We start from the raw sequence: 27,653 nt of genomic DNA on the forward strand, positions 1-27,653 counted from the left end.
AGTTTAAACCCAAGAATTTAATGAAATCAATTAAAAATATGGTTTAAGGAAGGGAACTGGATCACCGAGTTACCCCCTTAAAAACATTCTTTTACTTTCATTTATATGTTTTAAAGGAGGTATTCCAGGTTATCCGGTTTCCTCCCTTAAAAGCATATGTTCTTACTTGAATTTATACGTGTTAAAAGAGGGTGTACTAGTGATCCAGTTTCCTCCCTTAAAAACATATTTCACTTTCATGTATATGTCTTGTTAGCGTGTACAATCACTGGAAGTCTGGTGTAGCATCCCGAAGAATTCAGTCCGATGACTTCTCTTGTTCTCGCAATTCATTTCCTCCATCACAGGTAAAGCAACACGCGCTGCAGTTGCAAAGGCAGGTGGTCGTCCAGTCAACGCACAAGTTGACCGTCCACAACAACACCCCGAAACAGCTGGAGGTTCGGCTCCAATACACGACTGTCCGTCATCAAGACATCTTAAGCAAAGTGACATTCAATCAGCTCCAACCTGTCAAGAGGAGGAGAATCCCGTGTTCTTTGATGAAGAGGCGTGATTCTAAATTATAATTTATCCTATGTTATTATCCTATGCCTTTGCGACTGCAGCGCGTTTTACTTCACCTGTAATGGAGAAAATAAATTACAAGAACAAGAAAAGTTATCAAACTGAATTCTTCTGGAGGCTACATTAGGCTTCCAGTAATCGTACACGCTAACAAAACATATAAACAAAAGCAAAAAATATGTTTTTAAGGAAGGGAACCGGATTACCAGTACACCCTCTTTAAAAAACCCATTTAAAACATTTAAATGAATGTTTTAAAAAAAATATGTTTTTTAAGGGTGGGGGAAGGTGGATCATCTGAACTACACCCTTTCAAACTTAAAATTGTAAAAAAAAAAAAAAAAAAAAAAAAAGTATTTTAGACAGGAAACCGGGATACCCGGAGGAAAACCTGCAAGAGGGGAAACCAGATCATTGCCGAAAAAAAAAAAAAAAAAAAAATTAAGGGCAGGAGAAATCCGGATGATCCGGACTACACCCTTTCAAAACAAAAACAAAAGGAAAAAAAGTAACTTGGGCAGGAAACCGGGTTACCCGGAGGAAAACCTGCCAAGTTCTTTTTAGACACTTAAGGCGTCTGGAAGTACTGTTGGGCCGACGCAATGTTGGGCGTCGACTGCTGTCCCAGAGGTGGATGGTATGTTTCGGTTCAAATATGGCGCACCCTCGATAGATTCGACGGAATCGGTGAGTTCGTCGCTCCGCCGCTGGAGAGACTTGTTCTCACTTCTCTGCGCAGCGGCGTCCGATTGAATCACCCTGTTCATTTCGTCGTATCCGTTTTTGCGGGCGACCTTCTTCTCAAGGTCCTTGATGTTCTTGATCAGAGCGGTTTTCTCCCTGATGAGACCGACCTTCTCTATCTTCTTGTTCGCGTAATTCGTTTTGAAGCCAACGAGCTCTTCAAGTTTGGTGTTTAAACGAACTACGCTTTGCGCCCATTTGACCTTTTCCTCCTGCAGGGAGTCGGTGGAGACTTTCAATAGGTCATGCTTCTGCTTATAATCTTCCTGCTTCAGGAGCTTCTCTATAACCTCATTGTGGTTATTCACCAACGCCCCATTTTCCCTAAGTAGGGTCCTTTCCTGTTCTTGTAAGGCCGGGATGTTGCGCTTGAAACGATCCCCAATCGCAAACTCCTCGTTGGCGGCCACAATGGTGTCATGGAGTGCGAGGTTTTGGCTTGTGAGAGACTCCAACTTCGCCTGTAGTTCCTTCCCTTTAGTTCTGCAGCGCTTCACCTCGACAAGGTCTCGCTGCATGGTCTGGATTTGATCATACAAATCCTCACTGTTACGTGGTTGCTCATCAATTGAAGCTTGGATGTTCTTATTGGCTTCTCTAACACCGTCCCCGAGCTGCACTTCCTGGTGCAACTCACTGATGGTGTTTTGGAGTGCCAGGTTTTGGCGTGTCAGCGACTCCAACTGAGCCCGTAGTCTGTCCCCTGTAATTCTGGAGCCCTTTACCTCGTCAAAGTCCTGCTGGACGTCCTTGAGGCTCTTCTCCAGAGACTCCTTTCGTTGAGGTTCCACGTTAAGTGAAGCTTGAAGAGTCGTGTTTGCCGCCCTAACTGCTTCTCCTCGTGCCGCTTCACTTTGCAACTCTCTGATGGTATTTTGGAGTACGATATTCTCCTGTTGAATGGCCAGTTTCTCGGCCTGTGTCCTGGTCACCTGTGCTTCCACCAAAGCACTTTCTCGATGTTGAATATCAAGACACTGAATTATTTTTTTAAATTCAGCGTTCTTCTTCCTTTCTGCGGCACACTCCGCCTTTAATTCTTGGAAGTCCCTCTCTTTGGCCTGCTGGTCTTCCCTTCTCTGGAGCACATTTTTGTGTTCTCTGTCCAATTCGGCCTTCTCGCAGGCCAAGTCGGCCTTTTCGGCCATTGCTGCTTCGAGCATCTTGTTAAATATCTGATGGTTTTGGGCTTGATCCATTAGATCCCTAACTTGCTTGCTCTTGATATCGCAGGCCTTTTTGAGGGTAGCTTTTTGGACATTGAACTCTTGTGTCCTTTTAAGCTTGATGTCCGATCTCTCCCAGGACTCGACCTTTGCCTGGCTCTTATGCATGTCCATGCAAAGGGACTTTAACTGCTTTTTCAAGCTATTGAGGATGAGCATTTGCTCTGCTCCTTCTTCGACGGCATCCACCATACCTACTACAGCCGGTTGTTCGGTGGCTGGATTCTGGGACCACTCTGGTTTGGTCATGCCTTGATTGGGGACGACAGGCAGAGTACTACCAGGTCTCGGCCTCGGTTGCCGCAGATGTTTTATTGCGTCTCTTTGCATCTTGATGGTGTTCATCGTGCTGGTGACGATTCTTGCAAAAAGAAAATGATGTTAACTGTTCTTCAAAAAGAACGATGTGAGCTAATTGTTCTTCAAAAAGAACGATGGGAGCTAAATGTTCGTGGAAAGGAACAATGTTAGCTATGTGTTCGTGAACAGGAACAATAAGAGCTAAATGTTCGTGGAAAGGAACTAGCTGTTCGTGAACAGGAACGATGTGCGCTATGCGTTGGTGGACAGGAATGATGTCAGCTTTGTGTTCGTGAACAGGAACAATGATAGCTAAATGTTCGTGGAAAGGAACAATGTTAGCTACTTGTTCGTGGACAGGAACGATGTGCGCTATGCGTTGGTGGAAAGAAACGATGTGCGCTAAGTGTGCGTGGAATGGCAACACTGTTAGCTACGCTTGGTGGAAAGAAACGGTGGAAGCTAACCTTTCGAGATAAAAAACTGAGAAAACTTGAATCGGAGAACAAAACAATAGCATCAGTAGAATATATCGAGCGAGAAGTTGGCTGAAAAAGCGGTCTACATATAACATTTCAGATTAAAGGCACGGAATTTAACTGCAGTGCAAGTCATCCAGTTCTATTATTGCCATGGCAAACACCAACTGCATTGTGGGTAAAGCAGGAAAACTCTCTAGAACTTTCAAACTGTTGTGACTCCAAACTGTCCCAAACTTGACATGCTAATAGGAATATTAACTCATACTGGATTATATTAATACCTTATGAATGAATGTGTTAGTATGTGTCTGAAATCAACATGTCTGTTAGTTTGTTTCTAAAACACATTATATATATATATATATATATATATATATATATATATATATATATATATATATATATATATATATATATATATATATATATATATATATATATAGACACACACACACAATATGAAAATTGATCATTCTAAATTAATAGGAAAAATGTAATATTAAATACTGGATTCCAAAAAACTCCACTAAAACCATCATCAGTTTTGTAAAAATGAATAGTCCCGTACTGAATCAACCCATATGGCGACTACAAAGACAAATGTGTCTGTTCGAGCCAGATGAAAAAAATATAAGAAAATATGATGTGACCTGTTAAAAAATTCATTATACATTGCTTTCATTTTCTGTACGAAATATATATATATATATTTTCTTGTTCTTCTGTAAGAAAATGTGCTGAAGGCATTTGTTCAGCACAACATCTTTTTTGTTTTAAGAAAATTACCCTTCATTAGGTTTAAAAAATCATTATCAACTACCCTGCATAGTGGAATGGCACCGGCTGTGTCTTGAAATGTTTTCACCACAGGGTCAAAAAAATGCTCTACCGAAGCACGAATGAGTAAAACCAAAAGCTTCTCTGTTGCACCACAACTGAAACGGTGCTTTATTCTTTGACATGAACTAGCTATGGACTGTGATTAATGTTGACGGCTTGGGGCTTACAATGTGCTTCTGAACCTCCTCGGCCATGTCAGCCATGCTCCTTCTGATGTTCAGAGGCAACACATTCTCTTCATCAGACGGAGGCTCCAAAACATCAAACTGGGAACGCAGGAGGTCTGCTTTCATGTAGTGTCCCTTCCGGGCTACCATCCTTTGCTGAATAAGATCGTAGTCGCCGTGGAGAAAGAGAAAACAGACATCAGGAGGGGTTGGAGGCAGAATTTCTCGGGCTGGACCGGAGGAGGAATCCAGGGCCTTGGAGCCATAGAGCAGAATCTGTCTGTACAGGCGCTTCAAAGCGGAGCACGCCACAAGAGCATCGGAGCGTGAACACCTTTCTCTGGGATGGCGAGACAGACACAAATGCAACAATTTAGTGAGGGCAAAATTTGTAATAACTGCTGAACTGAAAACCTTGTAATGTTTACATGAAAAAAAGGGAACTCTGTTCACAAACAGCTATGGAGAGGGAGAAGGAGGAGGAAGTGGTCGTGGTGAAGAGGGAAAAGAAGGGATGCACGGATGAGCTCATGATGGTTGACTGAGTGTGGAAGAGTTGGAAAAGAAGTCTTTGATGTCGCCGCAGACGTTTTGAGAGAGATGGCATACTTTTCAGCTCTCCCCACCACTTCACTCTCGCTCAAATAATCTGCTTTTACTCTCCCAAACTCCCTTTCCTCGCTCCCTCATCTCAATTATCAAAGCCATCTTTGATAGTTTTCATCCTGAGAATTTCACGCCTGCATATATACTTACCTCACTGCTCTTCAGCTCACTCTCCCTCTCTAAACAGACTGTCCTGTGCATAATAAGTAGTCTGTGTGTATGAAAGGGTTGTTTGCATTTACCTCTCAATGACTTCATGTAGTCTGAGAAGCCAAGGCAATCTGTCCTGAAGAAAAACAACAACATCACCGTTTTATGTTTTGTCATCAGCGGCACGTTGTCTATGCATTTCATCATCGTCGACAGCAGCAGTTGTCTTTCTTAAGAAATGGTTTTGATCTTTGGGATGTTTTTTCTCTCTTTCATGTCATTTAGAGTCGTGTTTGTGGTCACGAATGCAATTCCAATATTGACTCTCTGTTCAGCTCTGTTTTTAGTCTCTACCAACCCTCATGGAAATATGTGACTTTTGAGCTGCTAAATACTCAACTATGTTCGGTTAAACTGCGTCTGTCTGCCGTGGTGTCTAGTCGGTAGTGTCGGTTTGCAGTCGCAAACAACGCTGAGAGCTGAAGCACTGAGAAGCCAAGTGGAGCTGCAGAATCTGCTGTTTTCTCTGTAGTTGATCACTACGAGCAGCCCCTTTAACGTTTTCATTTGATACATTGTTAGCATAAAAAGAATGATTGAAGCCGCTTTAAAGAACAATATTCAGATATAAAAAGAGAAATACTGACAACACAGAAATGCAGCGAAAGCTAAGCTGTGTTATAGTGGACCTTATTATTTCAGGTCAGAACTCACTGCTTACATTTTCTGGACTGAATTCAAAGAGTCTTTAAAGAACCAATCAGTGAATCACACCGAGATCAGGCAGAGAGATGTGGCAGCACTAACACATCTTTGATTACACAGCAATCAGAAATATAATCAATCCTAATTTGGTTACAACTGATCTAGAGTAATGTGTATTTCACACTACTGCGCCTTTCTAATATGAAGAGCTGAACTTGAATGAGAGGAATCACATTCTCTCATGTCCTGGACGGTGATGCAAAGTTCAACCTGTCAACTCTAATACTGGCATGGAAGATGCATTTCTTTTGCTGCAGCCTGACAGTAATCCCACATTTACAATCATTCTCAACCTGCCAACTGTTGAGTATTTTTTTTTTTTTTTAAACATTGGACAGAGCAGGTCCTGAAGTAATTCTACCCGACATTCAAAGCAGATTTCTGAGTGGGAGGTTATCATTAGCGACCAAACATCGCTCCCAGCAAACTGCTGCCAAATGTTGGCGGGGGTTGATCTGAGCTTGTAAGCCTGTAAATACTACATTGGCAGCTGGCCAGTCAATTGTTTGGAGGTCTACCTATATTTTTAAAGTTAGCATGGACAGGAAAAAAATATAAATATTGGACGAACAAGAAATAAATCCCTCAACTGAATTTAAGGACTGCGGGCTGCAGTGGAAAAGCTCAGTCCACCCCTTTCACTGTCTGCTTTAGTGAAGCTTCCTCCAGCCACTTGTTGAGCGAGTTCTCTGTGGCTGCCAGTCTGAGACGATGATTTACTCATGACAAAGGAGAAATGGCTCTGTAAATGATTGACATTCGAATGGAGCCGACAAGACCAAGACACGCACACGCACACACACACACACACACACACACCTGGTCTGTGAGTGGTTCACCACGAGCCATCTTCTCAATGCTCCCCTGTGGGTGGAAGTGATCCCCTTCGTGTAGGGGCCAGCCCAGCTGATGGGTGCATGAACACACACATATATGTAATGTTCAAGTTATACTGTGTGCAGATGCAACATGGAGATGTGTTTATAATAATGATAATAATTTACCTTTTCTGATAGGAAGGCACCTAAGGCGCTTCTGTATAGGAAAAGACATATTTAACACAGCGCAATAACACCTAATCCACTGCTTTAAGACAACATGTTACTGCCACAGTAATTAAATCATCATCATCAGATAATGATGATGTTAATGTACAGATTTGAATGAAATGGTAAATGGACTTGTATAGCGATTTTCTTGCCTTCTGACCACTCAAAGCACTTGAACACATGACATCATTCACATATTCATGGACTGCTCTCTAACTACATGTAAACACATTCACACACCGTAGGCACAGCTGCGCGAGCAATTTGGGTTTAGATGTCTTAATGACGTTTACACATCTTTCTTAAGTGAGTTCAAGCTTGTAACGCTGTGCAAAATAGATGAATTGACAATACATACTTTCCGCAGCCTGAGACTCCCATAATGACGTAGATCATGCTGTCTGCAGGTCTTCACACACCTGAGGGAAGAAACATCCCTTTCCTGGTAGCGTCCGGTTGCTTTACTGAAATGCGTGATGACGCAGCACGCACGCGACGTGTGCCCTTAAAGAGACAGCGTCCCGTTTAGTGTACGTTGCAGTCGATGGTTGCAGCTGATTTCATTATTGCTGAAAATAAAATATAATCTCACGTATAATTTTACAGTTCAAATGAGGGTTGACCGCAGCTGCGGGTATTTTTGTTTGATCACCTTTAATATATTACTCCAAACTGTACAGATAATACAGACATATGTAATACAGACATGTACACACATTCACATGTTTATTCACAATGTTGAAGGCAGTAATACACATTTTATATGCTCCTATTAACGTGTATATTTAAAAACGAAGACTTCTTTTAATTACCCTTAAAAAATATATATAGTATAACATCCGCGAGCGAATAAATAAATAATGCACCAGCTGGCAATCTGACACCACACACGTGGGATCATAATTGTAATGTGAGAGAGAGAGAGAGAGAGAGAGAGAGAGAGAGAGAGAGAGAGAGAGAGAGAGAGAGAGAGAGAGAGAGAGAGAGAGGGAGAGAGAGAGCGAGGAGAGAGGAAAGGCCATCCTCCCTCCTGTAGATCCTCCAGTGGGCAGGCAGGAGACGGATGCAAGCTTTCTTACCTCCCGCTCTGTTGCATCCATCCATTCTCTTATCCATCCTTCCTTCTCTCCATCCACCCATTCATTCCCAAGGGCGTCACAAGGGGGTGACAAGACCCGACTAAGAGGCGCATACATGTATGCTATTCACGTGCATGCCTGAGACCTCCGCGTATGTATGTTAGCCTACGTAGGTGCGTATGTTTGGTCTGCCCGTGGATCAGCTGACATGAGGAGCTGAAACAGAACCGACAGAAGGATGAAAATGCTCCGGTTTCGCAGCCCAAGCATCCGCTCCTTGGACCAGGAGGTCCTCTGCACGATCCGGTTACTGGACGACTCCGAGGTCTCCTGCAGCATCCAGGTAGACCAAAGCATTAACCACCTCATGTCCTCTGTGATTATTGCAAATATCACGTGGACGCGGCAAATACAATTAATGGGTGATTTAAGGCTGCAACAACGCTGTTTATTATCACTTATTACATCGTCATATTTGTACTGCAAACACCTATTGAGCGCATTGTTCCTCTATAGTTGCCATGCTGCTGTGATTTACTGGAGAGGGCGCATGCTTTTGGCTCCATACACCCCATAAGAGATATGCAGTAGAGTAGAGAGAAAACAAGAAGCAGTACCCACTATACTGATCTCTGCATTTGTGTTGAGTCCAGGCAAGATGTGAGTTCAGATGAAGTTTGATTCATCATGACAGAGGAGATGATGGAGCTAATGGGTGTGGTGGTGGTGGTAGTGTTAGCGATAATGATGATGGCAGAGAGGACTGCTGTTTGTGATGTGTATTGTAATGCCTCTCTCTGTGTGTGTGTGTGTGTGTGTGTGTGTGTGTGTGTGTGTGTGTGTGTGTGTGTACATGTGTTTACATGTGTGTTTTTGTGAAGAAAGAGGCAGGGCGAGACAGTTGAGTTTAATTGTGTGTTTTAATGTCCATTGTCTACCTACAGAGGTGATGATACATGTTGTTTCTGGCCAGCTAGCTTCAAGTGGCTCTGCATCTTTAGCACTCAGCCGGTTAGCAAATGCTGTTCTTATACATTTTTAAAACATAGACTATTTGCAAAACACAGGGTTGTTATTAAAAGACATTAACTTTTCAGAAAAAAAAACCTTCCTCATCTGTTTTCACAAATCTGAGCCTTCAATTGGAATTAAAATAAAATAATCCTTTATTAGTCCCACAGTGGGGAAATTGCAGGATTACAGCAGCAGGCATGACTCTTTAGCTGCTGAGGTGGTGTGGATGAGCTACTCAGGGAACAGGTGCAGGAGATCAGGCCTAATTGGCCTCAGCTGATACTGATTGTTTTCCCCCAACATAAAGAGCAGTAGGCAAGACGGTGAGGAGGATCGTGGTGACCGCCCCAAGACGGTCAGTGAGAGCTGGTGCAAATAAAAGCCATTACGAACCTTAAATACCTGGCTTGCTGTGTCATTGAGCGGAGGGGAAACTCACCGGGGTAACGAGAGTTCGTTACAACTATATTCCGCCGTCAAGCATTGCACCAAATGTGTAGCTTGTTGTCAACCCAGTGAGCTGTACCGAGTTGAGGGTGCACAGAGTGTGAAAGCATTTTGTCTCATCTTGAGCCACCTGCAGAAAAGGTTGTAAGCTGCTTCTCCTCGGTTGTCAGACCCAACACACTGAAAACGCTATGCATGTCAAACTAAATGTCTCTGTTCTCCTACATGTAGCCAATCAATGATTTACAAAACAGCATAAAGTGCTCTGGGAGAGAAGGAGGGAGAGGCAGCAGCAGAGAGATGTTATGTCTCTTTCTTTGTGTTGCAGCCCTCGCATGCATGTAAACCTGCGTGCTTGTATGTTTTTGAGAGCTCAAAAGTGTGTTAAAGTCTGTGTACACCTCTGAGAACATCAGAGTGTGGCTTTTTACCAGGCGATGCAAGAGATTGTGGAAATGTGTCGCGCTTTTATCTGTGTCTGTGTGTGCACGATAAGGAAATGGACATTCATATTTCTAGCTGACTGCCTTTTCCTGGGCTTTCTTTAATGGCTTTGTGTTCCAGTGCTGAGCTCCTTCCTACATATTTCATGACAGCCTGTGCTCCTCATGCTACACTTCTGGTGCTCTACAATGTCCCTTCTCCTCTTTCCACTCTGCAGAGACTTCCATCTCTTACTTTGCATGTTATTCTTTTCACTCTGCATTATCCCTGTCTGTCTTTCTTATTTCGCCTGTGCTGCTTCTCTCCATTGTGAATTAAATATGTGGGTCAGGAGGAGATGCCAAAGACAACACTAAATTCATAAAGATAATGTGATAAGATTGTTCTTTAATTGTATATATGAGTAAATGCGTCACAACTTATTAGTTTGCTTGAAGTGAGTTGTCGATGCCCCTGTTTCTTTTATCTTTCCTCTAAGGCGTCAGTTCTTGACTTTGCATAAAACGTGGGTGCATCAGGCAGGTCCCCTTGGGGAATGGCACTACATGGACTAAATACATGTTCAAAATATTGTCACAGTATATATATATATATATATATATATATATATATATATATATATATATATATATATATATATATATATATCTTGAAAAGCAACAAACAATAAGTATAAATATATATTAGGCAAGACACCATGCAATTTTGCCTAAAAAAGGAATGAAGATTTATGGCAGGAATGATCAAGAAGGAAGTTCAAACTGCGGTGCAGAAGACTTGCATTAATATAATTTAATGTAAGATATAAAGGAAAAACAATATTCTATGAAAAATAGAATACCCCCCAAAAAAAATACAATAAGCTGGTCAATCCACTTTAAAAGAAGTGTTGGAGCAGACCTTAAGTTTTCTTGGAGTTTGACAATTTTTTGTGGTCAAATTTTGACATCAAGATCTTAGATTTGAATGAAGTCAACACTAGTGAAGTGATGTTGTAATTGTCCTAAATGCTACTGGATGTGGTACGAGCTAAATATGTATTTACTTTGACATTGCACACACAGTGAGGTGCAGACTAGAGGGAGCATCAATGGAAAATTAAAACATGTCACACAAATCTTCTCCACCACACCATGCTCCAAATGTTATTTTGACATAATCAGGGTGATCTGTGGCTGTTTCCTCACACACAGTTCATCACTGAGAAATTGCCTAAGATACCAACTATACAAAACAACATTATCAACATAATTTTTATGCAAATATCATTACACTTAAAAACTTGTATAAATACAGAACATAACATTGGAAACATCTTTACAGAATACAGTCTTTTCCATCAATCTAACACAAAAGTGTGTAGTAGTCATTTTCAAACAAGTTCTGTTTTCTTTTATTTTTTAAACAGATAAAAAAAACAATAAAGTATGGTATACTGTACATATTATACACATACATATATTTGTGTATCAGAGAAAGCTGAATGTCTTTTTGTTATCAATAATAATGATGTAAATAATAATCAATAAACAGATGTTTTTATGTTGTTTTTGAAAATATTTCAGGCTCTGTGTCTCAGCACACGGCGACAGCCTACAGCAGGAGGAGCAGAATTATGTTTTAAGTTGTTTGCTGTGACTCTAAGAATAGCTTGACAGCAACATATAAGGCAGGTAGAAAAGATGTGTGTGTGTGTCTGTGTGTCTATAGCCTGCAGGGTTGAATGTCCAGCCTGCTGCTTTCGTGTTTAGCGGTAATGTTAAATCAGACCTGCTGCAGGAGCAACAAGTCAAGATCAATACACAGTAACCTCTTCTGCTTTCAGCTCTTCCACCCTTCATCATCCTCTCTTTGCTTCTTCACTCTCCCATCTGTCCTTCTCATTTGTCCCTCTCTTGTCCTCCCTATCCTGCTCTGCACCCCCCCCCTCCCCCAAATTATTCTCTGCTCCACTTTCTGCTTCGTATTTGCCACCTTTTTCTCACTTTCTATTTTTACATCTCTCATCTATATCTCTCGCCCCCCCCCCCCCTCTCCTCTCGATCTGCCTCGTTCCACCCTCCTCCTTCTCTGTGACACGTCATGTATAATTAAGGGAGATCACTGTTCTTCATGAGGCCAACATCAGTCAACTGTCAGCGATGCGCCACACCACGAGTGTGTGTTCATCTATATGCGTGTGTGTTCCGAGGGTGGGTTTAACCATGAAAGATTTAAAAGTAGCCATTGAGCCAAAGTTCTGCAATTAGAGACATTACATTTCTATACTGAGCAAGACATTGCTGCTTGGTACTAATATAGCTTGCTTTAATTTGAACTTTTAAAGGCTTGATTTATATCCGGCTGATTGCTCTGTTTCTATTCCAGTGTAAGTCGCCTCATCGATACATTACAGTCTATTTAAGCATGTGGATGCAAGTATTGTTTTTCACTGCATCTGCCTTTGACTTGGTCAAGAAGGTGTGTGTGTGCGTAGCTGAGGTGGTGTTGACCTTTTATTTACTCGCTTTTTTGTTGCCGCGTGTGTCTGCTAGCGATTCTGAGGCAGTGCTTTTGTTTTGGCTGGTAGGCATTCTTTGAAACAAGTTATAAATAGCATCACTTTTCTATTCTTACTCAGCTTGACGTAGCCTCTTTGATGTTCCTACGAAGATGACTAAAGAAAAATAATCCTTTTTCTGACTTGTGCTCGCAACTGAGAGGAGAGAGAGAGAGAGAGAGAGAGAGGGAGAGAGAGAGAGATGAGACAGCGGGATAGATGGGAGGGAGGGAAACTTCAAAAGAAATGGATGATGGGGAATGAGAGAGAGATGGTTGATGAGACAAAATATACGATGACATGGTTGGTCACATTACATGAGCTGAGAGCATGATGGCAGCAAATCAACTGGGTGTAGGAAAGAGTAAGAGAGGAAACGAGGGGAAGCGGCTGTGGGAAAAACTGATTAATGTAATCAGATTATAACATAAGACTGGCAGACGGGGCAGATTTAGAAGACAAGCTGAAGAAAAAGAGGAAAGGGTAAACCAAAAAGGGGGGAAATGTAAAAGCGGGCCAAATGTTGAAAGAAAAGTATCTACAAGAGGAAGGTAGTGTGAACCACAGAGAAGAGAAAATAAGAGGTCAGAGGTCACACACACGGTGCTGATTCATTTTCTTTGTCTTGCTCAAGAATACTTTGGTGTCACTCCGTGCACACATATTTAGAATGAGATATTTTCAGGCATCATGCGCCAACTTGACATCTTGGCCTACTTGGCCTAATGAGCTCTCCGGGTATGAATTTATGTACCGCACAGAATACATTGTCATTTGTTAGACTTTCTATGTGAGTCAAGATGCCACCTCACACTATCATACTGCTGTTTGAGAATTTGGCAAGTTAAAAAAAATGTTTAAATGAAAATTTATTTAAAAAAACATGTGACCTTAAGTCTCCAGCATGGTTTATAGAAGTCTCTTTTGGTTTCTATTCTCCTTTTTCAATTAAAAAATGAAATTGTCTGGGGTTCCTGATATCAATACTCTGTTCAAAACAGCTGAGCCAGCGTACAGGAGGTATCAAGTTTGACATAATTCAATTAAATGTATTTTATTCCACCAGGATAAGCCACTCATCATCAATATCACATTGAGTAATGGGCCTATATATCAAATAAATGATAGAACAATTAAAACAAACTGTAACAATCTACTGTTCTGCTTTTATTTTTGTATATTTTCAACAAACAGCAGGCTTCCTTATCTTCAGTTTAACCATATCTGTGTTTATATCTTTAATTAAACATTTAGAATCTAAGTAGATAAAGAGAAAACTGCAGGATCATCATCATCATCAGTGTGAATGTGAACATCTTTTCCTGTAGGGTAAACACACCACATTACTTATTACTGTTAAACATCTGAAAAATAATAAACCCACAAATTTGATCAAATTACATGCAAATAAGCAAACAGACACATACACTTAAAGGTTATTTTTTTACGGATTGTTTGTTTGCTACAAAATTTAAACGTCCTGGAGTGCAAAGATACGACAGCTGCTCCAATGCAACCACAATGTGCTCACTCATAACAGCAGCGTAGCGGTTCCAGTCATGCCGTCATCCTCATCGTCGCACTTTCTCTCTCCTGCCATCCTGTGAGTTAGTGACTAGCTGCACAGAGCAAGAGTGATGGAGATCCCTTATAATAGAAATGAGGTTTCGTCCATATAAAGATAATTTATGGCTCTGCCTCTATAAGCTTATTAGGATGTGTGGCCAGCCATGACTGTGGGTTCATCTGACGTGCTTTATACATCATGTGTGTTAATTTGTGCAGGCCTGTGTGCACACGTCTGTGTGTATGTGAGGATCTCTGCAGTACTGTAGGTGATGAAACTGTAAACGTTGTGTCTCCTTCCACACTGGGACAAGGTCACACTCCCAGTTATGAGTGCTACTCACAGGGGTGGGAATGATTACAGAGATCATGTGTGAACTACTTAAATGGTAACGTATGATTATAGATGCAATCATTTAAAACATTATATCACAGTAGATTGGGTCCTAAATCAATACTAGCAATTCCAGCACTTAGCCGCTCTGCTGGGAGAAGACCATGTTTCTTATGCGCTTCAATGAGGAGAATCCATGCTAATTCACTGTTGGGTGAGGTTCCCGTATTAATTTAGCATTCAATTAAATACAATACAAACAGACATAAATATACAGACGTAACTAACAATGATGTTGAAAGACGAGTACTTATCTCTTTTAGGTAAAGGAAGGAATATTTAGTTAATTAGCGCTATTTAAAACAACATAAGTTGTTATATAAGTGCTTTATAGTTTTTAATAATTTACACACCCTATCAACACAATTTACAAGCTCAGACGATCATCAAAAGTTATTACAAATCATCCTGATGGGAACATGAATGGCCGTACCAGATTTCCTGCAAAGCCGTCCAATAGTTGTTGAGATGAACGTGAACCCAACGGTGGTACTCTGGGTTCTCAGCCTTTTGTAGCTTGAGGCCCACTTCTGATTATTAAAAAGATAATATCAAGGTATACTCAAGGAAAAGTTGGGCTATCCCTAAAGTAGGATTCATCCTGACATTGTTGAGATATTTTAGTCAGGACCAAAGTGGTGCTGCATGCATGACTAAATAATGTCACTTGATGTCTTTGACCCATTAGAAAAACGTTTATTAATTATAAGGATATTTACTACTGTCTTTTTCTGGCTAAGGTGTGCTGATGATAAAGCATCTTTTTTCCTTATGCCATGTCTGTAGCTCCAGGCAAGAGTCCATTACGGTTGTGGGTGAAGAGGTTAAACCCGACCTACTCTGTTGTGCAGCTCATGAGATCAATACTCCATTGGAGCTGTGTGGGTTTCACTCTGAGATATGACATCCTTTATTGTCTCTTCACACTACTTTGCAAAATTTTCCCTTGTCAGGTCTAAAACAAAGACAGCCTGGATTTACTTATCAAACATGTACTCATAGATTGTGTGGTGGAGGGAGGCTATTGCAGAGAGGAGTGGTGGTGGTGAGGTCAAGCATCTCTTTTCAAAGATTTATATAAATTGGATTGCTTCCATATTTCCGCTCCCTGACTGGAAGGGTTTGATCCTCTCTTTTCCAATCTTGCAGTCAGTATAGCTTCAGAGGATAATTTGAATGTGAGTCCTGCCAGGGTAGCTTACTTTTAAAGGATAGTACCATCCCGGCTTATTCCACTTCTTTTTATAGGCAGTCTGATCATACAAATTGTGAAACTAACTGACTCATTATCAACTCATGTAAAACATTATTTTAATATCTATTAGAGTAGAGTGCCAACGTTTCCAAAGATACCAAATACATCCAAGTAAATTTTGGTCAAATGTGTTTAGAGAGAAGATAATAGTATATTAATATACTCTAATTTATCTCATTTAATTTCCTATATATATATATATATATATATATATATATATATATATATATATATATATATATATATATATATATACATATATATATATATATACATATATATATATATATATATATATATATATATATATATATATATATATATATATATATATATATATATATATATATATATGAGGTTTTACCTCAGCTCCTATCTTCTACTTTGATGCTTTCCCCTTCACCCTGCATCCAGTAAATTGATTTGTCTTTGTTGAATCCTGGTCAAGCCGCTGATCGATCCATTCATTAGCGCGCTTGGGGGTTGAGTTTTGGGTGGTAAATAGGAGCCGGCTTTAGAAAATATTGGCACTGTTAATTATAGGAGGACAATGTCGTTGTCACACATGCACAAAAGCCTGCTTACACTCATCCTAATTGGCAAATAAATCTGCAAATTGGTCCACTAGCGTCTTATTTCTCTCTTTCCCTGAAGAGTGGCTGCAGTGACAACAGAGAAAAAAAGACACAAATTAGAGAAGCATTTGTCTTTCGGCAGCCACTACACTTTTAAAATGATGTGTGTGAAGGTGAAGAGGGGCATTTCATTGTTTGTAACAGTCCCTCTACTCTCTTTATGATTTCCTCCCTTCCTTCCCTCCCTGTGCGTGCAGATTGAAGCGTGTGTTGGTTTCCTCATGCAGGGATTGCAGAAATTTAACGCTCTTTCCCCTTACAGCGTTTCAGCTCAGACGATTAGGTATGCAGTGTCATGAAATAAGACGATAAGGACCAGTCATAATTGAGCTGGTGTGCATATTAATTAAACAACAAGCAGTGTTTAACTGGGACAGGGCACCCAGGGTCCTAGTGCTTGACTTGTAGTGGTCAAAGTCACAAGTTTAGACAGAACATGTTGTTGTTATGACAAACCACATTGTACTTAATAATATAGAATAACACTGATAGAAACACATAATATACAACATGTATTATTTTATTTGGTAATTGCATTTTAGTGATTTTACATATCAGTCTATGTTGGTTCGATTAAGACAGTTGCTGAACATCATGTATCACAGTTTTCAAGTTATTTACTCTAAACCTCTGAGACTCGTCTGTGAAGTTGAACAAAAAGACAAGTATTTGAACCCATCTCCAAAGTCCAAACGCTTTAATCTTCCAAATCCAAAAAATGAATATGTATGTACCTGAACCAAGATTTTTATTGTCAGTATTCTTTATTTACCATTATTATTTTACATGATGCTTTATTTTTGTTCAGAATAATCTTCTTTTATTTTGCGTTTCTTGTCTTGTTCAAAACAAGCTTCTTATAGGTGTTTTCATGCGCAGCAGTTTTCATTGAAAATGCTCTACAGCCTCATTGTACACGACCTGTTCAGCACCAAACAGCAAGGAGGTAGCAAGTGAACGTGATGGAGCATTGAGCAATACAGAGTCAGACATTTCCATAGTAGCTGGTTGAGAGAATGAACATTGGATTTCATCCACGACTCCACATGAATGAAAATGTCTTTGGCTTGACTTATGAATGTAAATAAGCAATTGTTTGCTATAACAAGTTCACCATATCAACTTAGTGATGTTCTGTTTCCCCTCCCAGTGGACAAAAACACGTGTTTCTGCTGGAAAATACCTTAAAAACAGGGTTAAGTGTTGTCAAACGACTTTCCGGTTGTTCAGTGTTAAAGACATATGCCTTTTAGAGAAAAAGCAGTATGGCACTGCACACTGTCGAGGTCAAAAGTTAGTTGAAGTCAGAAGGTTTGCCAGATGTTATTTGTGAATTTACAGAGATGCAGGAATAAATAATTAATTCTATGTTGTTGTTTTTTTATATTCAATCTGCTGATGGTCTCCTATTTTTTTTTCCCCCTTTCAGCTTTTCTTTGCTTGGTCTGCATCTGGTTGCTTTATGTGGAAAAAAAAAATGCCAAGGATAGATAGACACACTTGAACATACACGTCAAAGTGCACTTTGCTCCTGCTAAACTGAATACACTCTTCGTCGAGGCTCTATTTAAAGTGTGTGTATGTGTCTGTGTGTTCAAGCGAGGCAGTGAGAGGAGCACTTTGCTGTCATTAGGTGAGATCATGTAGAGACAGGATGACCAAGTACATTTTTAATGCCCAGCCTTTGGATATATAAAATATGTATTCAGCCCTTGTTGGACATGACATAGACTCTTTATATCTCTCTTCCTTCCTGCCTCACTCTCCTTAGTCAATCTTCCAATCTCTCTTTTATTCACTCCTTTTTTAGCTCTGTTTTTACCGGGCTTCTCCTCTATCGCCTCGGTGTGTTTGGCGCTGGCTCCCTCTCTGTCTGGTCTTCTCTCTTGGCATCAGTCCGCCTCCGTTCTCTCTACGAGCGTCTGCCCTGAGAACCAGACAGACGAAAGGTGTCGTTTGATGATCTGGCCAGAAACAGCTTGCAGCGTGACTGTTTTCATTCTGCTTGTGCTGTTTTTCTCCTCCCTCGGTGTATGTTTGTGTGTGTGTGTGTGTGTGTGTGTGTGTGTGTCTGTCAGTTTGCTCTTCTGATTTAACAGCTTAGTAACACTGTTGTCATGGATCAGCCGAAAATCCAAAAAAGATGTAGACAGACAAACACTCGCCCCCCCACTCCCTCACCCCTTCCCCTCACCCCCCACCACACACACACACACACACACACACACACACGGCAGGCAGGGCTGCATAGAAGCACGGACGATCGCAGCTAATTTACAGCTTACTTGCATCCCAGTGATATAACAGTAAACCTGAGCCAGCCAATGGAGACTCGGTGTCTCTGAGATCACTGACAGCTGATTGTTCCTGTGGTGATGTAACAAAGGTCACATGGGACATCCACCTCGGTGGGCTGTTGGTGTTTTTGAATACAGTGTTGGGCAACTAATCAATCACTCATTACACGCAGATGAAGAAATGACATGACTTTGTTCATTACAGATTTGATGAGTTGTATTACTTGTCAGTGTTGTACCATTGGGAACAGTTTTAATTCCTCCACACATGCATGTTCATGTTATTTTTATGTGTTTTCATTATGATTTAGAAGCAGACCGTCTACATTTTGGAAGGAGCATCACCAAATAGGCTTGAATTTAGCCTCAGTCCTCTGAAGACGTGCACTCTTTCTGTCTGAGCAAAACTAGACTCCTGAACGTAGGTTAAATAACGTTAGCTTACCAACTAACAAGACATTACAATAAGACAACTTCCAGGGAGTTGTTGTGTTTACTAGCCCCGAGCTAGTTGACACGACAAGAGACTGATCCGATATCTGATCCGCTATCAAGCCTCCATTCACACATTCAGTCATGCCAGCCGGAACAAGTTGACCCAGATTATCAAAGTAACGGAGCAACAATGGAATTATATATATATATATATATATATATATATATATATATATAAAAGATACTAAAAAGGTAATCGCATAAATGTAACAGAATGCTAATTAATGGGTTACTATATAGTAACTATGCTATTCTGTTTGTGTCTGGCAGCCGGCAGTAGACTGCAGAACAACTGGAGATGGTGTTCAATTAAATATTAATATGATAATGTGTGCTGTGTAGCGTGTCTGTGTGGTTAACCTATATATGAACTCCTTCTGTGTATTGTGTACAGTTTACTTGTTCTATTTTTAATTCTTATTCATTGTTTCTTGCATTGACCTAAAATTTTACATTTACTGAAATTATGTTTGTCCTGCTTGGATTGGTGTGTAACATAAAGCTGCTGTGTTGATGCTGGTGTTGTGCACAGGAAACGTGTTTACCAAGCACAACATGTGCATGGATTTCATGTTTGTGTAAGATGACTGAGGTGGCTGAACAAGGTCATTTTTCTTCTACACAGAAGAAAACCAGTTGGTTCCAAGAGTAGCAGGATATTCTTTGGAGAAGAGAAGCACTGAATGAGTAAAGGCACAACCTCAGTGTGCATATCATTAAGGAGGATCAATTATGAGTAAAGAACAATATCCATTGAGCTCGGCAACTATTTGACAATTAGCTCGAGTGACTTGAAGCATCTTCATGAATCAGCCCATGAAGATAGAAAAGGACAAGTTTAATCTCTGCTGCTGGTTAAATAAAGGCAGCGGGTGTCAGATAGATATCTTAAAGTTCAGATTAATGAGATGTCAGGAAAAGGAATGGAGAAACTTAAACCAAAGAGAGCCTGAATGGCTGAAGGCAAAATGTGAGTGAAAGAAATTCCAATTGCCAATTAACTTGAGACTAAGATGTATTTCTGTTCACGCTGGGATGTTGTTATAACTGGACAAAGTGCTCTTTTAATGTATATGCTTAACTGAGTTGGCTTGTTACTGAGGTTCAAGCCTTTAGGTTGATGAACTGCCTGCCGGGTGGGAATGCTAAAAGTGTCGTTCTGCTATGATCGTTCAACTGCACAGTCAGCCGCCGTCAATAACTCACCCTATGATGCGCATCAGATGCAAATGTCTGCACATAGAATTACCGAAGAAAGCTAATGCCTCTTAGCCCGGGATGTCGCACAAGTTTCCGCCTGATTCTAAAAACATTTCATTCAAAGAAGACTGAGACGCTGTCAACAGAAAATCATACACTATTATATAAAGCATTAAGTGGGTGTAGTCACCATGAAGTCACCAATTGATTTGTTGAGTGTTGTTTTGAAGCCTCGAGTTTAGCATTTTGGCTTCCACCATCTTGGTTTTTAGCTGTCGTCCATTCTTTTTCTTTTGCATCCAGAAATGACGTAAAAGGATGGATCAAGTGCTGAACAAAACATTTTTAGGCGCTCAAAGAGGTTAACTTTAACTTTCATAAACTGAAAACGGGTTAAACATGTAAGACGGAAAGACGGGCAACCCGATTGCCGTGGTACGCGACCTGTCAATCACAAGTGAGCAGCGTCCTGAAGCCTGCTTTGTTGTCCATTTTACAATGTTTAAGTAGGGTCCTTTTCCCATAGACCTCTATGAAATCAGGCTTGTATAGAAGTAACCCACTGATGGAAAGTACAAAAATGCAAGTTTCAAAGCAGTTTCAAAGCAGTCTAAAGCAGCGGCCGACAGAAAACAGTTAGTGTAAATTTTGAAGTGTGTCAAAACAGTGTTTCACAGTCAATAAAGTCAATCAGGCCAGGTTGTTCCTGCTGTTTAAAGTGTGTCTGGGACACACCAGCTATGATTACTCTTTGTGAGTACAGTTAAGCACGTAAAAGAAGTGATCAGTTGCTTTGGCGACGAGTCATGATTTTATGGCACCCTAACATTAGTGCTGATTGGTAGTATACAAGTTGTGGCCAAATACCCAGTTGTGTTGTGTGTGTGTGCTTGTGTGCATCCTTGTATGTGTCTCCAGTGGTGAATAAATCAAAACAAGGGCACACAGAGGATTTACAACTTACTCAATCAGTCCTGCTTAACTGAGCATTGAATCCACCTCCATCAGCAGGTTAGAGATAGGACACACACACACACACACACACACACACATACACACACACACACACACACACACACACACACACACACGCACACACACACACAAGTCTTGAGGGGATATGTGATGCATATAGAATGACGAAGTGTGTCTGCATGTGATGATTAAATATTGACTATGGGGCTGGTAATAAATGCAGAGTAATTATTGATCTCTCTGTGTTCATGATCTGCTCATGGAGTTCGTTTACCAACACGTTAGGAGGCGGTGTCTGGAATATGACCCTCAGGAAATGTTGCCAAGACACCTACAAGTTATTGACATGTATGTGTCACCTTGATCAAACTACATGTACTTGTTTGTTATGGCACCGTGATGCAGTTGTGGGGTTTATGGGATGCAAGAATCAGCATGGATGGAAGTAGCAGAAGTATATATAAAAAATAAAATAAAAAATGTTCAATAGGATTTGTGTGTTTTATGTCTTTACAGAGAGACACCAAAGGCCAGTTCCTGCTTGACCATGTGTGTAACCACTACAACCTGCTTGAGAAAGACTACTTTGGTATTCGATATGTGGACCCCGAAAAACAGAGGGTAAATATCACACACGTACACTTGCAGAACAACCAAAGTCATGTTATTGTTGTTAAGTCTATCAAATGTGGATTAAAAAAAAGCCCGGAGTGACGTTTTTAATTTGCTTGTTTTGTCCTCCAACAGTCCAAAAGTCAACAATTTAAGTACATGAAAGTAATTTTCACAGTAAATTATTATAATGTGTTGATACATTTACTCTTGACACTGGAACATTCTCATAATAATATCTTGAGGCAAGAAATAGTAATGCAATCTTTTACTTTCAAGCTTTTTTCAAGTTTTTTTGCATATATTTTTCTAAATACATTGCAGTGATAATAAATATCAAAATAAACATATATTGTACTAACCCTGAATGCAGTTTTGAAGCCTCTGAAGCACAATTTTATCTTATCAACACCTTGATATACACATTTTTCCACATCAAAAATAATCACACGTTCGCACAAAATCATGGGAGAAGATAAAACATAAAGGTGCTAATGATGACATCCACTAACGGGACACTTCTCCACCAGCCAAAGTGGGGTTGTTGGACATAAATCAGGAGGCAGTCAGTACATTATATTGCAAGTTCAAGCGACAAATAATAACAAACAGCCCACACACAGACGAGACCAGACGGTTCGTCGTAGCAGAAGCTCAGGCGGCCTCAAGCTGTGCAGTAAAGACAACCTTATAACAGAATAAAGGCGTTCGCAAAGTTTGTTCCTCTTCTTGCATGGGTGCAGTTGTTTTAATCATTTTATGTTGTAATAGATTTGGAGGTTTGGAGAAAATGCCAAATGGATGGAGGGTAAAAAAAGTCGCTATCCTTCAAATGTTCAATTTACATTTAAATTTCTCTCTCTCTCTCTCTCTCTCTCTCTCTCTCTCTCTCTCTCTCTCTCTCTCTCTCTCTCTCTCTCTCTCTCTCTCTCTCTCAGCACTGGCTGGAGCCCAACAAGCCCGTGGTGAGGCAGATGAAGTGTAAGTGTCACTTCTGCTCCCTTTGGGTTTTCCTGTGTGTTCTGCATCAGTGTGACTGTACACAACAATGAACACGACAAACAGACAATACCACAGGGACTCTGACACATACAGGGTCATGGCAGCGTGCACACAAGAGTGTTAAAGCCACTGGATATTCAAACAATTATAAAACTAAACATCAGATGCGATATCAACGCGTACCCTATTGAATGGGGACATTCATTTTTAGTGTGATAAAAAAATTAAAAAAATTAAAGTGTTATTTGTTTGTTGTAATGTGCAAATAGCATTTAGGAAATGTACTTGTATGTGGTTTTATCGCTGACTTTGCCCCCAGGACAAATTGCTCACACCATTACTCACCATCAGTAGTGACAGATCCACACCACAGGCAGACAAACAGAGTGACACAACACACTGCCAGAGGGACAAGTGGCCCATTTGGAAATAAACTAACAGACCAAGTGAAATACAAAGACATTGCAGGAGAGAACAAGCCAGAAGGCAGAGAAATGTTTGGACTCCATGAGTCTATACCAGCTACAAACAGTGACTCGGAGCGTACAGAATTTTGTCGACCATCGCCAGTGGAAGGATCCTGCTATCTGAGCCGCGGTAAATTGGATTCTTCTCCAGTGGTGTTTATTTTAGGTAGGTGGTGGGAGCCGGGCCTGGCATCTTCTAGCTTCTCCCTCACGTACATTGTGTCAGTTAATTTGGGTTGACATGTACACGCTGACAAAAGCAAAACTAAAAGCTTTTCCAGGGATAAACTCACGGTTTTCCACTGCTCACAACTTTCTTGCGTTTTGTTTTTCTTTCCCTCTGGATGTTTGCCTCTGATAGGACTCATATTAGATAAGACCCATCTTATTATGCTGTGCAACATATCAATAAGAAAATGTCAATCATCTAACTGTGATTAGAAGTTGATTAAAGAGCAAGACATGCAACACAGAGGCTCACAAATTCAACACGCACAAAGCATATAAAATGAGGGGTTAACTACGTTAAAATAGAATGGACTAAAGGCAAGATTATGCTGCATCATTAGACACTAAAAACATAAGCACACAACACAAAAGCATGCAGAGTATGTGAAATGTATAATCAGACAGCTACACAACAACAAAAGATGCATGCTCCATCTCGATGGATGATGAGTCTGGTCTAGATTTTGAATGCTTATATTTTTACACCATGTACACGTGAAAGATCTTTTCTTTTTCCACCAATGACTTTGACTCAAGTAATGAAACGGCTGTCACACTGGCACGCTGGCAGAACTACCAAAGCTGTAGTCTCTTTATTTCTTGAAGCAAATGTTTTTTCTTACCTTCCTGGATATGAGCAGTAGTAGCTGAAGGAACAAGAGAAGCTATATGTACCTTTGTTCCCTAACATATTTAGGAACTTTTTATTTTGAACCCAGTGTACCTCGGTGTCCTCAGCCTCTTATTTCATATTTTTTTCATTTCAATCTATTCTAGAAAAATGGTCTTGTCCTTCTAATGGAGTTATCTGAATTTAGCCCACCCTTTAAATGACGGTCCTGTTCTTTCTGTCCTGCTATAAATTAATAAAGGAGCTGTTAACTGCGTGCTCTGCTTCATCAGAAAATGTGCGTGCCGGGGGTGGGATGGGATGGGAGGGTTGAGGAGATGGAGGAAGAGAGAAACAAGTGATAAAGAGGACATGTGTGGGTTAATTCAGAGGGGTAGAGAGAGGAGACAGTGATGGATAATGTAGCTAAAGAAAGGAGTCAGATTAGGGAGGAAAAGTGAGAGAAAAGAGAAGATTTGAGAGACAGTTGGAGATGAGAGAGGGTGAAGAAGGAAAAAGAGATAAGCGAGAGGGATGGAGGATGAGTGTTGAATAGATCTGAGTCGTGACACATCGTTTCTCCCTGTGACAGCATTTACTCTCAAATTAGGATGCATGACTTGTGATTTATTTTCTCTTTCTGCGTCTCAGCTTGCATACATATGTGTCACGTTGTGCGTCTGCATACTATATTGTGCCAATTCACTTTCCCCTGAATGTTTTTTTTTTCTTTCTCTCATGTTTTTTTTTTAAAGCATCTTGGTCCCTTAAGCTCCGGCAAAAAGCAGCTCAAATACTTTGAGCACGGGTGGGAGGATTGCGTCTTTCATTTTGCTCAGCATGTATAATGTAGATGTGTGCTGTTTTTCGTAGCTAGATAATACCGCAGAGGATCCTGTCATTAAAGGCAGAGTGGTGAGGGCACGTTAGATGCCTTTTTTCCTCTTCTGCCATTTCCTTTTTTGTTCTTTGCCTTTCTGGCTTAGTTTCTGGTTGATGTTTAAGCGTGAAGTGTTCGTCACACATAGATGTGTTGCAAGTCATTTGTAGACAATTGAATTGCATTGCCAAACATTAGTCATTAAGTTACAAGACGTGGCATGAACACCAGTTTAACAGCCCACAACATAACGTTTGGCATGGACGTTTTGCATCATTCATGACATTGTGTCATGAATGATGTCATGATGAACTTCCCATCCTAATATTACACTGCTGTACCCGGCCTTGATGACATCTGCCTGTCATTTTGAAATGTGTGTGTGTGTTACAATGTCTATTAAAATATCATTCAAACTTCAAATTGTCTCCAGCTGCAACTTCACACACACACACACACACACACACACACACACACATACACACACACACACACACGCACACGCACACACACACACACACTTACATCGTGTCAGAGTCAGAAATAAAATCAGAATTCAGATCAAAGGAAAAGAAACAGAACCCAGCTCAAGTGAGGCACGTGTGTGTGTGTGTGTGTGTGTGTGTGTGTGTGTGTGTGTGTGTGTGTGTGTGTGTGATGACTAATTACTGTAATTATCAAATGATTAATCAGTATTAGAGGCATACCCTGATTTCTTTTTTGTCTCCTTTTACATAATCCTTATTGCTCTGCTGCGCTTCTGTCTTGCACTCATTCATTTATCTCTCTTCTCTCCTTTTTCCTCTCCTCGTTGAAGACATCTACTTTTCTTGTCTCATTTCGCTCATCTTTCTCTTCTGCTTTCTCAAACTAATTTCTGGTTCCACCCGCTCCTTTAAACTTTCTTTTTTGCCAATTTCTTCTCTCTTCTCAACGGTCTTCTCTTGTTTTCAGCAGCTCAGCAGCCGTACACGATGTGTTTCCGGGTCAAGTTTTATCCCCACGAGCCAATGAAAATCAAGGAGGAGCTCACCAAGTAAGAACTAACACACAATGGATGGTTTATGAGTGATGAAGGCAGATGTGGAGAAAGTGTTAAAAAAGAAAAAGAAAAAATAACCTCACATTGTCTTTTTTAAGAGCCGCTTCATTACATGTATATGCATATTAGCTTCATTTCTATAGCTTGATGGTACAGTAGTTTAGGAGACATATGGTGATAAATGATCCCAGATATTGGTTGAATGTCTCAGAGACCTTTGGTTGGGTTTCTAACACCAAGCCTGTTGAAATAAATAACATGTATGTTATTGACAGCCAGCAGATATTCATTTAGTCTTTTGAAATGCAGTAATGTTTTGTTGACATGAAGAAAATGTAAGACCCCCGACACATAATATTCAAGTTTTGCCCTTGTCAGCAAATTTCAGGGCTCCATTTTTTTTATTTCTCATTTTCATGCATCCAACAAAGTTGTTTTCTTGTGTGCAATTACACCTTCTGTTGGTAGTGGCCTCCTTTATGATACATTGCACCGCAGATGCATTCATTCATTTTATTAAGTGCATAAATGCATCTGCATGTTTTTGGAATATGAAAAAACACACTTGTTTTGTAGTTACTGTAACTTGTATAGTTCAAACAAACTTTATAATGACCCATATCCTCTCGCACACACACACACACACACACGCACACACACACACACACACACACACACACACACACACACACACACACACACACACACACACACATACACACATACCTTCTCCCGGGCAGAATAAGAGAGATGCTTACTCAGCAGGGTCTGTTTTTCGAGTTCTTCGTTCTATCTGAGCGGTCCTGTCTCACTGGCTCTCTTCCCTTCCTCCATCCATCTATGATTTCCATCTTTCTCACTTCCAGATCACTCTTTTTCATCCCTAAGGTGTCTCCTCCCTCCTGTTGGTCTCTCTCTGTCCTCCTTCTTCCTCCCAGTTGTCACAGCCCACTCTGCTCCCTCGGGTGTCTCTCCACATCTCTCCTCTCATATTGACATAACTCCCGGTCTTCAACTTTAATAACTTTAAGCTGTTTTTGTGCATCATCAATGTCAATAAAATCCCTTTCGTTCTGTTTCTCAACTAACTTCTTCCTTGAGTTGTCTTTCAGTTTCTGTTATGTTCAGAAGAGCTGCAGTCAGTGATGACATCCAAGGAAGTTCTCAATATCAAGCTTTTTGGGGAGGGATTTCTTTACCCATCATTAAAATCCCCAAGACGATTATGCTAATGTTTGTGCATGTGCTCCAGTTTCCAGAATGTTATTTGAAACCATTTTCCTCTTCAACTTTCCCCCCTCTAGATGAAAAAAGAACAGCCCAGCTTTCTTTTTGATCACATCCATATTTCCATCAGAAGAGACTAGTCAAACAACGAATGGATCATTGTTTATTGTTAACAGATGGTATGTGATGATAAAGTCTCAGAGTCCTTGGTTCTTGGACTCTACAGGGACATTTGTAATTGAGCCCAATCATCAACAAGAGAAATCCCCCCGTGAAGTCCACACCTGGTGGTGATGATGAGGCCGATAGAATGACGAGTTGATGAAGCTGATGGACCAGCGGAGACTCG

At 40.5% G+C, this 27,653-nt stretch overlaps 2 protein-coding genes across 3 annotated transcripts in view; one reads left to right on the plus strand and one right to left on the minus strand.

The window, feature by feature from the left end:
- Positions 1–3,769: 3,769 nt before the first annotated feature.
- On the minus strand, positions 3,770–7,352 carry LOC137779071 (probable gluconokinase). Its single transcript, XM_068566553.1, has 5 exons — positions 7,255–7,352; positions 6,852–6,882; positions 6,667–6,753; positions 5,175–5,218; positions 3,770–4,666 (listed from the first exon to the last, which is right to left on the minus strand). Exons 1-5 carry the CDS (start codon positions 7,290–7,292, stop codon positions 4,285–4,287), a joined length of 582 nt encoding a protein of 193 aa, XP_068422654.1. The 5' UTR covers positions 7,293–7,352; the 3' UTR covers positions 3,770–4,284.
- A 561-nt stretch (positions 7,353–7,913) lies between these two features.
- frmd3 (FERM domain containing 3) overlaps positions 7,914–27,653 on the plus strand; it is a 45,370-nt gene continuing 25,630 nt past the window's right edge. The window contains exons 1-4 of one of the 2 annotated variants that reach the window (XM_068605196.1): positions 7,914–8,318; positions 21,753–21,857; positions 22,787–22,829; positions 25,990–26,071. In XM_068605196.1, coding sequence (XP_068461297.1) covers positions 8,214–8,318; positions 21,753–21,857; positions 22,787–22,829; positions 25,990–26,071 — 335 coding nt within the window. In that variant the 5' untranslated portion in view covers positions 7,914–8,213. The remainder of the gene's footprint in view (positions 8,319–21,752; positions 21,858–22,786; positions 22,830–25,989; positions 26,072–27,653) is intronic. The other variant, XM_068605197.1, reaches the window with a different exon arrangement.

This window comes from Clinocottus analis, unplaced genomic scaffold, assembly GCF_023055335.1.
Source record: "Clinocottus analis isolate CAN_PGR_092001 unplaced genomic scaffold, fCliAna1.0.p SCAF_7, whole genome shotgun sequence".
Taxonomy (NCBI): domain Eukaryota; kingdom Metazoa; phylum Chordata; class Actinopteri; order Perciformes; family Cottidae; genus Clinocottus; species Clinocottus analis.